At 42.6% G+C, this 17,145-nt stretch overlaps 1 protein-coding gene across 1 annotated transcript in view; it reads right to left on the bottom strand.

The window, feature by feature from the left end:
- LOC136610026 (serine/threonine-protein kinase TNNI3K-like) overlaps positions 1-17,145 on the bottom strand; it is a 57,008-nt gene that overhangs the window by 27,979 nt on the left and 11,884 nt on the right. The window contains exons 2-3 of the mRNA XM_066589296.1: positions 14,055-14,118; positions 2,097-2,216 (exon numbers count right to left, since the gene is read on the bottom strand). Coding sequence (XP_066445393.1) covers positions 2,097-2,216; positions 14,055-14,118 — 184 coding nt within the window. The remainder of the gene's footprint in view (positions 1-2,096; positions 2,217-14,054; positions 14,119-17,145) is intronic.

Below are 17,145 nucleotides of genomic sequence, written 5' to 3' on the forward strand. Positions count from 1 at the left end.
TGTTGAAGTAAAAAAACAGAATCGACCATTCCCGGTTCTCGTTCAGAAAAATGCCCTCTGTGTGGACTACTTTATTACATCTGGGAGATCCGCCACAGAGGACGAAAAGGTGGCGTCACTAGTGACAATTGGACCACAGGTAACCTCCGGTTACTATCCCCTTGATCTTTCCCAGTGGCACCTTGGTTGGGTCTTGAGCTACCCCCAGGGGAGGAGATGGTAGAGCCCCATGAAAAGGCCTTTCTCTACCCTGCTGTCTCCTCGGCTGTGGGCCCACTCCTCGGATGAGACACTGCACATTTTATTTTTTTTCTACTTTAAAATGTTTTAATTATTTAAGGGAATCTGTCTGCAAGACACAAACTAGGGCCTGTCAATTTACTAATGACATGTGACATGCTTTTAATGCAATATACTATGATAAAGTATGCCAGACAGGAGTTAGAGTAATATGGAGAAAAGTGTCTAGCAACATGCGCCACTTTTATCATACAGGGTGATTAATCATACCATTGTGATTAATCTGTCCCACTTTCTGCCTCTCTATTCTAGTTTTATCCATTATAACTTGAAGACAGTGAGAATAATACATTTTCTCTAAAACATGGCCTGGCTTTAGGATTAATTTATTAGAGATCATGGGGCCTTCACAAAATCATGCTACCCATGGATAAAGCAGCATGATCTTACTGACAGAATAGAAGTGCAGTAGAACCAGCGAGTACAACTCCTCTCCCTCATTAGTCTAACACAAAACGTCTTGTGATATAATAATATAATGGGTACATGTGATATCTATATTGGTGAACATTGAATTTGTCTATTTTATGGCTATTATTGTATAAAAACATCACATTAAGGCTTTTAATTCCCTAGTACCGCATGGACTATGCATGAATTAAAAGACACAACCCTCTCAAGATCATCAAATGAGTTAACACTGTGAAATTAATCTAACATAGAACTTAGTAAATAGTCAGAAATAATGTAATAATCATCATATAAGTATGAATTGGTTATATCCTGGTGAATGCTTTAGCAGCATTTATTACATAATCAGACATTGCTGTTAGTGTTACATATGTGTGTATGTGCTATATATCGGATTAGTGTTTCTTTTCTAACGTGCTCTTTACATATTTTAGTTGTGAGGTATATGGGGCTTTATTAATTGGACTATTAGTTTTCAGATTACAGGTTCCTTGGAGTAGAGCAGCAGGGGGGGAAGCAAGTGGCTCTAGGGGAAAACAGATATTACTGGTGCCCATTGGACACTGTTCTTTGCCTAAGCTCAGTGCTTCCTAACTAGCCATATATGGCCTTCAGGCTCCCTGCATGTTACTCCCAGCTGGTAGCGGCAGAGTAATATGTTCTGCATATAGTACTGTGCACTAAACCCTTTACTAAAGTAGCAGTTCAGACTAGTGTGGTTCTACATGATCTGTCATATCTGTGTGTGGCTTCTTTGTGATCTATCATATTTGAAAGGGATTTATGATCTACAAAAAGTGAGGGATGTCTACTGCAGGAATGGGACCCATTCCATTCCCCCCTCCGCTAATAGATTTTCATGCCTTAATAAGACATATGGAAAGGCATTGTCCAAGCCATACACTATCCTTAGTAAATGTTACAGCTAAGCATCATAAATGATCTATAGTGATTTATAAGCAGGAAATTTACTAAGGCTGGGTTCACACCTGTGTTGGAGGTTCCATAAAAATCCAGAATCCAGAAGCCAGACAGACCCCATTATAGTCAATTGGGTCGGTTCGCTTGTGTTGGTTCTGCCAGTTGGGATATTTTCATTGTTCAGCACCAAGGACAGAGCCAACCAATGGAAATAGACAGTAACTGCAGGCACAGGTGTGAATGTGTCCTTATTTGGCCAAAGACTAGAAAGTAAGAAAAAGAAAAAGATCCAATACTTTAAAGAACGAATATATTGATTAGTTCATGGCAATGACGGGCATCCTAAATCTTCTGTGGGATTATTATTTACAAAGAAGAAACAGTCATATTTTCACTTATTTATACTTTGACAATTTTCTTCTTTGCTAAGCATTATTTTCTATTTTTCCTAAATGTCTACTCACCAATAGCTGTAAACAATCCATCCTTGTTGGCTGTCCTGGTTCTCCATAGCACACCATATGCAAAGTTGTATTGCCATCGTCATCTTTCCAATTCACATCAGCGCCATAATTTAATAACATCTACAATCAGAAGAAAAAGGCGTGACAGAATTAATTACAATAAATATTAAAGATTTAGAAAACCTATACCATGTGTTACTCGTAGTTCAGGGGCCCGAGGTGGTGGCTTGTGACACCGGGAGTCCAAGGACACTAAAGAGAGAATCCCTCAGCCAACCACCACCTGCTTATACCCTACACTAGGCATAACATAGTTTATCACTTAGTTCCTTTGAAAACTCACAACCAAGTTACATCGCATAACAAATTAAAAAATGTATTAAATGCTTAGTTTCAGCTGATTGTACTCCTAAACGTTAAAGGGGTTGTGTTATGTCAGTATGAGCTACTTAGCTGTGGGTCTGAGTTCTCTGTGCACTTCTGTCCTGGATTATAGATGGAATGGGTTTTGTCTGGGTTTCTGGTATAGTGACCTAGGGATTAATTGGGAGAGTTTGTAATCCCTCCTCAGATTTAGAGCTGTGATAATCAATTGTTCTCTTTAGTCTGGACCTGCTAGAGAGCATAGCTGTGTCCAGTCACTCATCTGGTGCTTTGGCTTCCTGGGTTTGCTGCAATCATTCAAGTTAGATCTTATGTTTTGTGTTATGGTGGAGTGTGTGCAACTGGATAGGGTTTTTTGGTATTGTCAGGTTAAGGTGAGCGAGTACCCCAGGTTCCAGCGTGAGTGCGTCCTTATCAGGACGATCCACTCATTATTTAGGCAGGGATTATTACATCTTTTAGAACCCTATAGGGAGAGTTCCCATTTACTTTAGTTTCTTGTTTTCCACTTTCTGTTTGCTTTTTGGGTTCTGTGGTGTTAACAGTCCCCATGTGTTTGTCCTGGGAGATTAATTTTGTCCGCACGTGGTAGCAGACGCTACAGCTTGATCTACTTCTAGCTGTTTTGCTGCAGGAAGCAGAGAGAGAGACATACATTGTGCAGTGGATTGGGCTGGTAATGTGTAGTAAGGAGGCAGTGGAGTTAAATTCCTAAGTTGGTTATATAAGGTTGGTTATCAATGTTTAAGATTTTTGCGTCACACTTGTGGGATGTAAAGACAATGTTTCCTCTTTAAGTACATTTCTGGTGTTGAGTGCATCGGAGGGAAATGCTGGAGATCACACAGAAGGGCTATATAAAGTGCAGCAAGAGAGGAGCCAGGTTGTTGTGATGCAGCAGAGTTATAGTGCAGTGGTTCCACCACCATCAGAGGAAAGGCTAGGCCTATAGAACAGGTTAACGCATGAACTGAAAGAAACAAAGATTCCCAGTATCCTCCTGCCCCTCCCTTCTGACTGCAGCCTAAACCTATCTGTTGCATAGTTCATTTAGTTCTGTTGAATAAACTGGTAAGGTGCAGTCAGATTGTGACTTTGTCCAATGCTTGCCAATATTTGTGGATACTATCAAGACCGGGGTTGTACCATTGGATTGGCGCATTGCAAACGTGGTTCCAATTTACAAAAAGGGGACCAAAAGTGAGCCTGGTAACTACAGGCCAGTAAGTCTCACTTCAGTAATGCGAAAAATATTCGAGGGGTTTCTGAGAGATGCCATCGAAAAATACCTGAAGGAGAACAACAGAATAACTCCTCACCAGCACGGGTTCATGAAGGGTTGATCATGTCAGACCAATCTGATCAGCTTCTACGATGGAGTAAGCTCTAGACTGGACCTGGGAGAGTCTATTGATCTCGTATATCTGGACTTCTCTAAAGCATTTGACACCATGCCACATAGTAGACTAATATACAAAATGAGGCAGCTCGGATTGGGTGAAAATGTGTGTAACTGGGTAAAGAATTGGCTCAGAGATAGAAAGCAGAGGGTGGTAATAAATGGTTCATACTCTGATTGGGCCACCATCACTAGCGGGGTGCCACAGGGTTCAGTATTAGGCCCCATTCTGTTTAATATATTTATTAATGACCTGATAGAGGGGCTGCACAGTAAAATATTAATATTTGCAGATGACACAAAATTATACAATATAATCAATGCAACGGAGGACAATGTACGGCTACAAAAGGACCTAGATAAGCTGGGGGCTTGGGCAGAAAAATGGCAAATGAAGTTCAATGTTGATAAATGTAAGGTTATGCACATGGGCAGCAAAAACGGATGTCACCAATATTCACTTAATGGGGTACTGCTAGGGAAAAGTGATATGGAAAAAGACCTAGGGGTACTAGTGGATTGTAGACTAAACTGGAGTAACCAATGCCAGTCAGCTGCTGCAAAAGCTAATAAAGTCTTGGGGTGCATTAAAAGAGGTATAGGGGCGAGGGACGAGAACATTATCCTCCCACTATATAAGGCACTTGTCAGGCCCCACATGGAATACTGTGTACAGTTCTGGTCACCGGTGCTCATGAAACATGTTACAGTGCTGGATGGGGTTCAAAAAAAGGCAACTAAACTAATACATGGAATGAAGGGACTGGAATACCCAGAGAGGCTAACAAATTTGGGATTATTTACTCTAGAAAAAAGACGGCTAAGGGGTGATCAAATAACTATGTATAAATACATGAGGGGACAATACAAGGATCTCTCCCAGGATCTGTTTATACCCAGGACTGCGACGGTAACAAGAGGGCATCCACTACGTCTAGAAGAATGCAGGTTTCATCACCAACACAGAAAAGGTTTCTTTACTGTAAGAGCAGTGAGACTGTGGAACTCTCTGCCTGAGGATGTGGTGGTGGAAAAATCCATAGAGGAGTTTAAAAGGGGACTTGATGCCTTTCTAGAGCCGAAGGATATTACAGGATATAAATCTTAGGTTTTTTGTTAATCCGGGTATACAGGCAGGTAGGAACTATTAGGGGTTGATCCAGGGAACAGTCTGATTGCCATTAGGGAGTTGGGAAGGCATTTTCCCCCAAAAGTGCTAATTGGCTCCTGACTCTTGGGGGTTTTTGCCTTCCTCTGGATCAACAACACAGGAGGATAAACAGGCTGAACTAGATGGGCATTGTCTTCATTCGGCCTTACATACTATGTTACTATTTTACTAAGCCAAGTTTCTTGTGAACACTTTAATTTTGCTCAGCAAGATGCTCAGCTATACTGGCAATGGCCCAGATGATGTGATATGGCACCATATACACTACCTCACCAGAGAGCTGACTGTGTCCGCAGACCCCTGAGCCTATCTCAGACTGGGAGACTGTTCCATCCAGTCCCCCTCGGTAACTTCAACTGCAGGCTGCATTCACTTCACTTCAGTAAGACTCAGCCCACAGTAATAAGCCAGGCCACTGCGCTATGTATGGAGTAAAACAGCTAGAAGTAGGACAATCCCTTTAAAGTGGACCAGTCATCTTCTCCTGATGTGTGTTTTACGCAATACATTTGTGCATCTCTCATTTAATCCTGGAGCGTATTTTTTCTTAGAAGGGTGTTGTGGGGTTCTTATTTTATTCCTTATGAAAATATATAAATAAACTGAGAATTTGGCATTTCCATTCCCCTTGTCAATAGGGTGTGTCCCTAACACAGTCTGACATGATCAGTTATTGGACAATAATAATAATCTTTATTTGTATAGCGCCAACTTATTCCGCAGCGCTTTATGTCTGAATGTTTAGAGAGATACTCTATTGACAAGGCGAATGGTAACACACAGTTGTTAATTCAGTCACACATATTCAGAAGGAATCTGCCACGGCACCATTGGCACCCACGGGTTCCGGGTCCATGTGTGGGTCAGGTGTGAGGTCACAGCGTCAGCGCTGTGCAGTTGATGCCCTTTCCAGCGCAACCAAGGGAGAAACATCCCCCTTCTGTGATAGCACTGATAGGCCGGCTGAGCTGCCTGGATGTACCAGAGTAGTTTTCTAGTAATGGTAACAATTTTGTTACTTTCCAGGAAGCCTGTAAATTGTACTTTAGGTTAAGATGAGCCTACTACTTCAGATGGTGCCACCTAGTGGAGAAGGAAGGCAGTGCGGTAGACAGGAGAAGTGAAGAGGTTAAGGACCTGCAGTGATGTGGAGAGAATCACTGAAAGAACCTGTTATGAGGGGCTGAAATGCATAGTAGAGAGTGAAGGTCCTGTGATGATGGATTTGCTGGAAGTTGTAGTTCTCTCCTCTTATAGCTTCCGACTTTCCATTATAAGATAACAACATGGATATGCTGGGACTTGTAGTCCCACATCTTATATTCTTCTCCTATAATTTCCTCATAGTTAACCCATACTGTCCTGAACATGCTGGAAATTGTAGTTATTTCCTCTTATACAGGGAAGTAACTGAGAGGCGGCAACTGAGACATGTGCCCGTTCTAATGTTCTCTGCTCTAGACCACCAAAGGTTTACCCTATTAACCCCCTACTTTTCTACATCATTACCATTGGTAGGCCATTAATCCTTTATCTGCTGTAGACCACCAGAGTTATGCCTATTAACCTCTTCCCAGCCTTATGCCACCAGGGATGTGCCTTTCACTGCTCAAGGACTCCAGCAATGTGGCCACTAACCCTTTCATTGTTCCTGAAACCCATGGTAGGTCTCCCTATAGACATGGTAGGTCTCCTTGAGTATGTTCACATGTGGCGAATATGTTGTACATTTTCTGCATCAGAAAACTCACAGCGCATTACAGTAGTAGCAAAACCTACAAAACTTCGAGAAATCTCATTCACACGTTGCTGAAAAAATCCACACCGTAAATTGACACGCAGTGCGGATTTTAAAGCAAGTCACTTTTTGCTGCAGATGCTCAGTACATATATCACATTTTTAAATGAAGGGGTGAAATCTGCGTGTTATATGTGGATTTTGTGATTGTTCTCAGTAAGAGAAACAACGTAATCTTGTAGATATGATACCTTTTAATGGCTAACAAAAATACATGATGTAATAATAGCGAGCTTCCGAACCAACGCAGGGTTCTTCTTCAGGCTTATGGATTGGATCTGAAGAGGCATGCATATTTATACACACTTATAACATACATACTTATGACAAGGCACAGATATGGTTGTGATTGGTTCGCACGTAAAAGGAATTCTGCAACAGCAAACAAACTTTTTTTGTCTAGGCACTGATAGCGGAGTGAAAGTTTTATGGTCCCTAAATTACTGTTGGAGGGGGGAAAAGTCAGCAGGCTTGAATTGCTACAAGAGATACACAAACATTATTAGCTAAACACTGATAAGGGAGTGAAAGTTAATGGTCCCTGAATTACTGTTGATGGGGGTCTTATCTGTATAATAAATGTCTCACACTTCCCATTCACGCATAAATCCTGAGGAATAATTTAACCCAGTATTCAGCGTGTCAAAGGTTGTTATCAATTTATATTCCCAAATTCTTCTGTGGTTTTGTGACTTGAAACCACCCTTCAATATCAAAACTCTCATATCTCCTATGTTATGTCCATGGTTAGAGAAGTGCTCGGCCACAGGTAATTCTCTTTTTCTGTGTTCAAAGAGAACACACAGAACAGACAGAAAAAGAGAATTACCTGTGGCCGAGCACTTCTCTAACCATGGACATAACATAGGAGATATGAGAGTTTTGATATTGAAGGGTGGTTTCAAGTCACAAAACCACAGAAGAATTTGGGAATATAAATTGATAACAACCTTTGACACGCTGAATACTGGGTTAAATTATTCCCCAGGATTTATGCGTGAATGGGAAGTATGAGACATTTTTTATTATACAGATAAGACCCCCATCAACAGTAATTCAGGGACCATTAACTTTCACTCCCTTATCAGTGTTTAGCTAATAATGTTTGTGTATCTCTTGTAGCAATTCAAGCCTGCTGACTTTTCCCCCCTCCAACAGTAATTTAGGGACCATAAAACTTTCACTCCGCTATCAGTGCCTAGACAAAAAAAGTTTGTTTGCTGTTGCAGAATTCCTTTTAAGTGCGAACCAATCACAACCATATCTGTGCCTTGTCATAAGTATGTATGTTATAAGTGTGTATAAATATCCATGCCTCTTCAGATCCAATCCATAAGCCTGAAGAAGAACCCTGCGTTGCTTCGCAAGCTCGCTATTATTACATCATGTATTTTTGTTAGCCATTAAAAGGTATCATATCTACAAGATTACGTAATTTCTCTTGCTGAGAACAATCACATTTTGCTCTACTGGCTAACACGGTACCAGATCTTTGTTTTCATTATATGTGGATTTTGACATGGATTTAGTTAGGATTTTGATGCAGGCCTACATCAAATCTGTCACGTGTAAATATAGACTTTAAAAAGTTGTCCACTAGTTTGTAAAAGAAAAAAAAGCAGAAAATGACCTAGAATTAAAAAAAATAAATAAATAAAACAGCACTCACTTCTTCGGTCTCCTTCCGATCCAGCGGTGGCTGCCACAGATCTTTGCTTAGAGGCTGCCAGTGCAGATGGACTGTAACAGAACACGACTATTGCAGCCAATCACTGTCCTCGGTGGTTACCTGCCATACTTACTGGCATCACCAAGCAGCATGCTAGAGTTTTTTCTTTCATTTCAAGACAATTTTCTATTGCTTTTTTTTAACTACTTGACAATAACTTTACCAGGGAGTACAGCGCCACCCTTCGTCACTACTTAGTTGTATACAAAATCTTCAGCAAGAAGACGGCTGGAGGAAAGAAAATTGCTCCACAGTGAGCCAAAAAAGCACAAGGAATAGCGCCTCGACAAGTCTGTCCATATATATATATATTTTTTTTTTGGCAGGGGATGCAGAAAGGCTACGCACACCGCTGCTCACAAGCATGGATGTTCTGCCTGCCACCCACTTCTAATGCACAAATGGCAGTGGACAACTTTTTCCTGGCTTTAGGTCTTCTATATGATGATCCAGATCAGGTTGCCTTGGCTGAAAGTAGAGTTTTTACCCTTTAGCAGGGTAAACATCCAGTAGAAGATTATTGCATTAAATTTCTTCGCTGGGCTAACAATGCTCAGTGGAACGATACACGTCTGAGGAGTCAGTTTTGTCAGAGATTGTCAAGTAAGGTTAAGGACTTGATGATTCTGTATTCAACATCCAGCACTATGGAAGAGGCTATGGCCTTAGCTATTAGAATTGATTACCACATTCGAAAGAGAGTTGGGAGACGGTATTTTTTGAATTACCCCCCTACATCTACCTTGCCTGCCCCTGAGGGTTCTGAGGAACCAATGCAAATAGGAACCGTTTCTAGGGGAAATAACTACCATAGACAGAGATGGTTTGAGGAAGGCTTATGTTTATATTGTTGAAATCGTCTGGTTGTCCCCAAATGCCCACAGTCGGAAAACTGATAGGCCTGGCATATTTTGAGGATGGTCCACTTGGCCTATAGGTTGCTTGGTTACCATCGTCCAAGCTCATCCTCCCAGCTGAATTGACAACGACTAACTGCAATGTTCCTGTCACTTTCAATTTGCTTCTGACTCATGCTTAAGAGTTGTGCCTCTAACTTTTCAGATTTCTGTATCCACTATTGACTTGTCACAAAGACACATTATGTTCTGTGTTCCGGAGGTACATGTTAAGATTTAGCCATTTCATGAGGAAATGATAACTTTATATGTAAAGATATTGTATCTACAGGATGACTTGATTTCTCTTGCTGAGAACAATCACATCTCCTTGCTCACTCACATTGTTCTGTGCTTGCCATGGTTTAAACTATATAACGCCATCATCGACTGGAACTCTAAATGGGGAGATAGTATCTTTACCAGTTCTGGAGAGACCTTGGATGCATTTGTCTGCGGATTTCATTACGGGCCTCCATGGTTCTGAAAGAAATGCTCTAATTTGTGTTGTTGTTGTCCATTTTAGTAAAATGTATAATCTTGTTGCTCTATCTAGTCTTAAGGCTCATTTACACGGAGTGATCATTTTGCATAAACCTTTAAGTAGCTATTTAAAGGGGTTGTCCCGCGGCCAAAACGAAAAAATTTTCACACTCCAGTCCCCCATGTTAAGCAAGCATTACAAACTACCCATGTAAATCGTTTTTTAAGAGCGTTTCTACTCACCATGAAGCTGTTTCATGAAGTTATAAAAATCTTCTTCCAAGATGGCCGCTGTCATTTCCCAAGGTGCACCACTGGTCTTCTCCCATAGTGCACTGCGGTTCTTCTCCCATGGTGCACCGTGGATGTTCTTCTCCAGTCTGAGCTCCACTGCCGATTACAGCCACCTCATTGGCTGATCGGCACCATGCCACGGGGGCGGAGCTATGCGATGACGCTGAGAAGGGGGAGGAGCCAGGACGCAGCTTGTGAGCCCGGGCCTCCAGAAGAGGATTCTTATCTGCGCAAGCGTGACTGTTGCGGCGACCAGAGAAGAAGGCTTCAGTCGTCGCCATGGAGACGGGGACGCCAGCACCGGAGGGGGTAAGTGTATAACTTCTGTATGGCCAATATTTAATGCACAATGTATATTACAAAGTGCATTAATATGGCCATACAGAAGTGCATAACTGCACTTGCTTCTGCGGGACAACCCCTTTAAGAGCATTTAAGTGTGCAAATGAAGCCTTTAGCTGAGAGCAGTTAATAGCCAAAGGGCTCTTATCTGCATTCAGTTCCTTTGTTCTCCAATGCTATCAGCACTCCCCGTGGAGAACTGCTGATAAGGCTGAAGGACGATTTTTAGGTTGGACTGAATTTAACAATAAGCTAGCATTGCATGAAAAGTGCACGATGGACGTGCGTTAAGACGCAACGATTATCACTCAAACGATCGCTTTTTAGCGATTTTTGAGCGATTATTGCTCCGTGTAAATGGGCCTTTACAAATGCAAAGAAATTAGCCAAATTTTTCAGTGTTAATATTGTTAAATTACATGGTTTACCAGCATAGTTTCCATTAGAGGGATTCAGTTTGCATCTAAATTTTGGTGCTCTTTATGTGCTCGTGTTAATGTCCACTTCCCATTCTCTTCCCTGTACTATCCAGGGACTAATGGACAAACAGAAAAACTAAATCAAAGCCTGGAGCAATGCTTGTGGTGTTTTGTGTCCAATAATGAGGAGGATTATTATTTTTTCTTGTCTTTAGCAGAATTTGCATTGAACAATCGTCCTCTTCAGTTAACAGGCATTTCACAGTTCTTTTGCAATAATGGGTTTCATCTAGAGATGAGTGAACTTACTCGTTTTGGGAGTTTCTGCACTCGAGCACCGCTTTTTCCGAGTAACTGACTACTCGGACAAAAAGATTCGGGGGGCGCCGGGGGGCAGCGTGGTGGAGCGGGGGTAGCAGTGCAGCGGGGAACAGGGGGGAGCTCCCTCTCTCTCTCCCCCCCCCCACTGCAACCCCCCGCTCACCCCTGGCCCCCCCCCCCCCCGAATCTTTTCGTCCGAGTAGTCAGTTACTCGGAAAAAGCAGTGCTCAAGTGCAAAAACGCTCTAAACGAGTAGGTTCGCTCATCTCTAGTTTTATCCTTGTTTTGGAGAATGTTTTTTCTGTATGGAAGGAGGTTCAGAATAATAATAACTGTTCAATTTCAAGGTACAAAATGGACGATTATAGGAGGAGGTCTGAAGGTTCTAATTTTCTGGTAGGAGAGAAAGTGTGGCTTTCTACTAAAAATGCTAAGTTAAAACTTCTCCTTTTCAAATTGAGCCCCTATCGAAGTACTTAATCATTCTTCTTTTGGACTGCAGATTCCTCAATCTTTTAAAATTACAAATGTTTCTATTAGCCTTTGCTTAAAAAATATTTTTCTCCGATCCATGGTAAGCTTCCTCCTCCACCAGTTCTTGTTGATGGCACATTATAGTTTGAGGTACAAAAAATTTGTGATTCTCGCTGGGTTCATAACTCTTTACAGTATCTTGTTTATTGACGGGGTTATGAATGGGAAGAAAGAACCTGAATTCCTGTTAATGTGAGGCACTTGGTTAAGATGTTTCATAGAAGGAACACTTTAAAGTCCAGTACTGAGGATCCAGAGGCCCCTCCTCAAAGAGGCGCACGGTCATGCTGCTGACAGTGACAACGAGCTCAGGGCACACGTGCGGGTATGGTGTTATGTCACAGCATCAGCGCCAGACCACGTGATGTGCTTGACTGCGCATGTGCTGTGACATTTAATGCTGAATGCCGAGGGAGAAACATCTCCCTTTTGTTATAGCACTGATAGGCTGCCCAAGCTGCTGTTTGGACAACATCTACAGACTGACAGATTCCATTTACGCCTCGTTCACATGGACTTACAAAATCTCGCTACAAAATGCATGTATGTGAAGCCCATGGTTTCCAATGGGTTCTTTCAGGCTACAAAACATAGGGATGATTTTGTAGCCCGTGTGAATGAGGCCTAATTAAGCCAATGTACAGACAAGCAACATTAAGGCCTCCTTCACACAGGCAACATGGCATGGCAGTGAGAAAATCTCCACAATATCACATTGCTGATCTGCGTGATATCGCTGTGTCTTCTCGCGGCAATACCGTAATTTTGTAGCATCCTATGCGAGGATTCTTGGGTGGGGGGGGGGGGGAGCATGAAATATAACCCCTACCCCAAAGAAAAAAAAAGTATAGATCACCTCTCCTGTGCTGTCTGCGGTGCCGCCGCAGCTTCTCCCTGGGGCCCGACACTGTTTCTCTTTTTCATGTTCTGGCTGGGGATTTAAAAATCCCCGCCTCCTGGAAGCGCTGGCTGTGATTGGTTGATGCTTAGCCAATCACAGCCAGTGCTCGACGAATGGCTGTGATTGGTTCAGCCATCGCTTCCAGGAGGCGGGGATTTTTCAATCCCCGGCCAGAAGATGAAGAAGAGAAACAGTGCCAGGACCAGGGAGAAGATGCAGCTGAGCTAACAGTGCTTCTAAGGTGATGTATGTGTTTGGGTTTTTTTCTGCAGCTAGGGCTTAGATCTGGCTTTGACAGTAGGATTTCCTACTGTTAAAGTTGCATCGCACCGCTCGAAAATCACGTTTTCGTGCGATGCGATGCAACAGAGAGGAAGGCTCCATGGAGAAACATGGGCTACAAAAACTCACGAGTCGCGCGTGAGGTTTTTGTGTCGGGTTGTTATATGCTGCAAGACATCGCATGTGTGAAGGAACCCATGGGAAAGCATGGGCTTCTCATACATGCGATTTGTAGCATTGTAGCAACGTGACAAAATCACGCAATTTTGTCGCCCATGTGAAGGAGGCCTAATACTAAAAAAAAAACTAAGCAGGACAAGATTATAGTAAAAGCCAAAGGAGCAACTGCCAAGGGGCCTCTGCCTGGTTGGAGATTAATAGAATAAATACCCCAAACATTGATTCAGTTCCTGATAAATACCTGCATAGTTTTTGCATGCCTAGATCGTTGCAGAGGTGTTGCTCCCTTATAGTCCAATACATCTGTATCAACTTGTAATTTCAAAAGAGTCTAAAAGAAAATGAAAAAGTTTTGGTCTTTCAAAAAAAACAAAAAAACAAAACATTCCTAAAAATAATGTTTTTTTTGTGTGTAAAAGGTTCTATTGTGCAAAGCAAGAATCTTTATCCACTACTAGATGGAAGCCATTAAATATGGACTCATCCAGCTCCCATTCACGCCCTCCATGTTATAGGCACAGGCAAAAACTAAGCCAGCCCTTCTGTGCAAGGTTCTTGGAAATAGCAACATACAAATGCAGCAAATGTAAAACAAAACCCATTGCAAAAGTAATTCAAAGTGTTACATCGCATTAAGAGTAAAGCTAAAGAAAAATCCATCTGTAGATCTTTGCTTTCTGAATAAACGCCCTAACTACCTATGTCTTCACGTTTGAGTCGAGAAGAAATATTTTTAATACTGTAAAGAAACTCATTAAATATGTTTGATGAATGAGGTGCAACTTCACAATAAAAATAACAGCATATTTGAGGATATTGTTTTACCTCGGTGCATTCTTCTTCTCCATAGTAGGCTGCTACATGTAACAATGTGCTGCCATCAATACACCTGAAAAAGAAACTCATATTAAATTGGGCAAAGTTAGAGAATCAGACATTTCCACAAACTTTAAAATTCCTGCAAAAGATAAATTCCTATATACTACAGTACTTTTTTTTATCTTATATACTATCCCTCTTGGGACCTTGGATATACTAGACCTCAGAGACATTGCATCTATACTGACAAAGCATCACATAGCAGCTAACAGCAGTGTGGAATTTGAAAAGAATTTGAATGGCAGAAGCACATTTTATTTTTTCAGGTATGTGCTAGCTTTTGAAAAAATGCAGGTGTCAAAAATGCTGAAGGCCTACATACAATAGTGAATCTCAAAGGTACCTGTGATATGGAAGATTTTATTTGTTTCCTCCTGCCTCCCCCTGCAGACTCTGCAGTGGGTTCTCTCTACACTGATGCTTTCTGTGTGTGTGATTCTGTTGTGGGTCTTCTCTTCTCTCTACACTGATGCTTTCTGTGTGTGTGATTCTGTTGTGGGTCTTCTCTGTATACTGATGCTGCCTGTGTGATCACACCTGGCTCTTCCCCTTCCTCTGTACTTTGTTATGTACATCCGCCGCCCCTCCCTGCTGTTGTGAGTGAAGTGAGTGGGAGAGCAGAGTGAGCAGGTGAAGAAAAGCCTGAGTCAGCAGTCAGGGGCAGTGTGATGTTGGATGTACCATATAGCAGCAGCACAGTCATCTATATAAAGACATTGCGCAGACTATATCTGCTGAAGACTATTTATAAAGTTGTTTGATTTTGAATTTAGGAAGCAAATATGTAGTGGCCCAGAACACCATCGTGGTCCCCTCTATAAATGTCATACATGTATTGTCCTATGCAGATGCACTGTGCAAAGCTTGTCCTGTCATATCTAGTGTGTGTGTTGCACAGCTGCGGTGCTTGAGAGGTTAAGGGCGCCTGCACATGGGCGGAAATTCCACGGTGGGATTTAGCACGGGATTTCCGCCACTGGAAGCCTGCATAGGATTGCGGTAACAAACGCAATCCTATGCAGGCGGCCGCGGTTTGGTCGCACAAAATCCTGCGCGGCAAACAAACCGCGGCATGTCCTATTTCTGAAACGTCACTAACCCGCCGCCGGCTCCGGTCTGCGCATGCGCCGGCTGCCCGGCAGCTGGCACATGAAATAGCTGGAGCTGCGGGGCGCAGGTGAGTACGCGCTGCTCTCTGCAGGCGCTCGGGTCCCGCGGCGAGAATCCTCGCCGCCGGATCCGACCCGCCCATCTGCAGGCGGCCTAACTCTGCTAAAATCATTGTCTGCTTGTAAATGTATCAATCTGTCATGTCATGTGGTATGAGTGAAGGTATAAATAGCAGTGCTTGAGAGCAGGAAAGGAGTGAGTCTTCATCTTCAACCTATGTTCCATCTTGTCTGCTGGAAGAGTCTAACACAGAGTCACATGGAAGCATCTTCAGCTTCCATGTAGGTGAAGATGGAGGAAGAGGAGCGATATACCTTAGCGTGTGGAGTGTGCATGTGAATGGACTGGATCCCACCATCAGAGATAGAGAGAGAGAGCCCTACAATAGTTCTGAGCAGGTACCAGTTCACACTACAGGCTTTTCCTGTGCAGCCGTCCATAATTAGGATCACCGCACAGAGGAACGCTACTGAGTCACACTCACGCGCCTGTCGTACATGCAGAGCGATGCTCTGCACCTTCCTACTTGCCTGGTGGCAGGTGTCTTACATTACATGTTGCCATACTTGGGATGGGAACACTTTATGTCCAAGGTTCCCATCCCTTGCATGGTAGTGAGCAGTATGAGGTACTGAGTGCACGGGAACAATGATGCAGAACATATTTTGCCTGCAAGATGCAAGGGCTCTGGACCCTCAATCAGTGAAGACAGAGCAGGACTCTCTGAATTACTGCTGCCATTCACCTGGCATCTTATAATGCCAGTCCCTGTATCAGGAATCAGAGATGGGAGGTTTACCACACAAAGCAATCTTATGCAAAACACTTCACATTTAACTATTCTATAACACATTGCTGCAAAATGATGATGATTAGCCATTCAGTCGTTGCCGACTCTGCATTATCTCATAATTAATGATTAGCGTTGCCGACTCTGGGTCACCCTATGGATCAACGTTCGCCATTTTCGTCTATCCAGTACAGCTTCTTTTAACCAGCAAATAGTCATTCTACAAAATAGAATAGCGCTGTAAATCATGAGTGATGCTCTGAATCCTTGTTACTTTGCAGCTATTACCTAACAATGCTGGCTCACCAGAGGCTTGGAAACACAGTCCACTGTTTCGTATACAGCTGAAGAGAAGGGCTCTGATGCTAACTCGTATGTGCCAAAGTCATCCTATTCCGATCTATAGCTTTCCTCGTATGGCTAACCCAAATATTAGGGATCCCAGTATTTTGATGCCATGAATAGCACCTCAGGCTTACTATTTTAAGGTCCGATGTATACTTATGTGCCTGAGTTGCGCTCAAGAGGCTTGGGTGGAATTCCCATCGGACACCACATGGACACCTGCTCGGGGGCTGTCCCGATGCACATTGACGAGCATTTGCATATCCTAATTCTTGTCCATTTAAAGGCTTCTCAACACCAGCGTAAGCGCAAAATTGCATTTGGTAGCGCAACTTTTAGCACAGTGAATGTTGTGGTATCGCAAGTGTATCTGCACTTTTTATTGTATTTTTTTCAGCTGCCGGAGACTGCTCACATCACGTAATTTAGAAGGCTGTGCCGCCTTAATTAGTCCCCAGTGTGTTGATTTCATGGCAAAATTGTGCAGCTCATTGTACAATTGCTGAGGTATCAGGTGTGCATTTACGCACCTTTATAGACTTCTTTGGTGCATACATGCACACCAAAATAGAGCATGTAGCAGTGGGGGTGTTTGCAAGCAAAATGCAAGCACAGAAGCGAGAATGACCCAATTGAAAACAATGGGCTCTATTCTCTGCATATTGTATGTGCAAAGATGCGCGTTTGAAGAAGCCCTAAGGATAGGACACATGATGAAAAACAGTGTCTGTT

Source organism: Eleutherodactylus coqui, chromosome 2, assembly GCF_035609145.1.
Source record: "Eleutherodactylus coqui strain aEleCoq1 chromosome 2, aEleCoq1.hap1, whole genome shotgun sequence".
Lineage (NCBI taxonomy): Eukaryota > Metazoa > Chordata > Amphibia > Anura > Eleutherodactylidae > Eleutherodactylus > Eleutherodactylus coqui.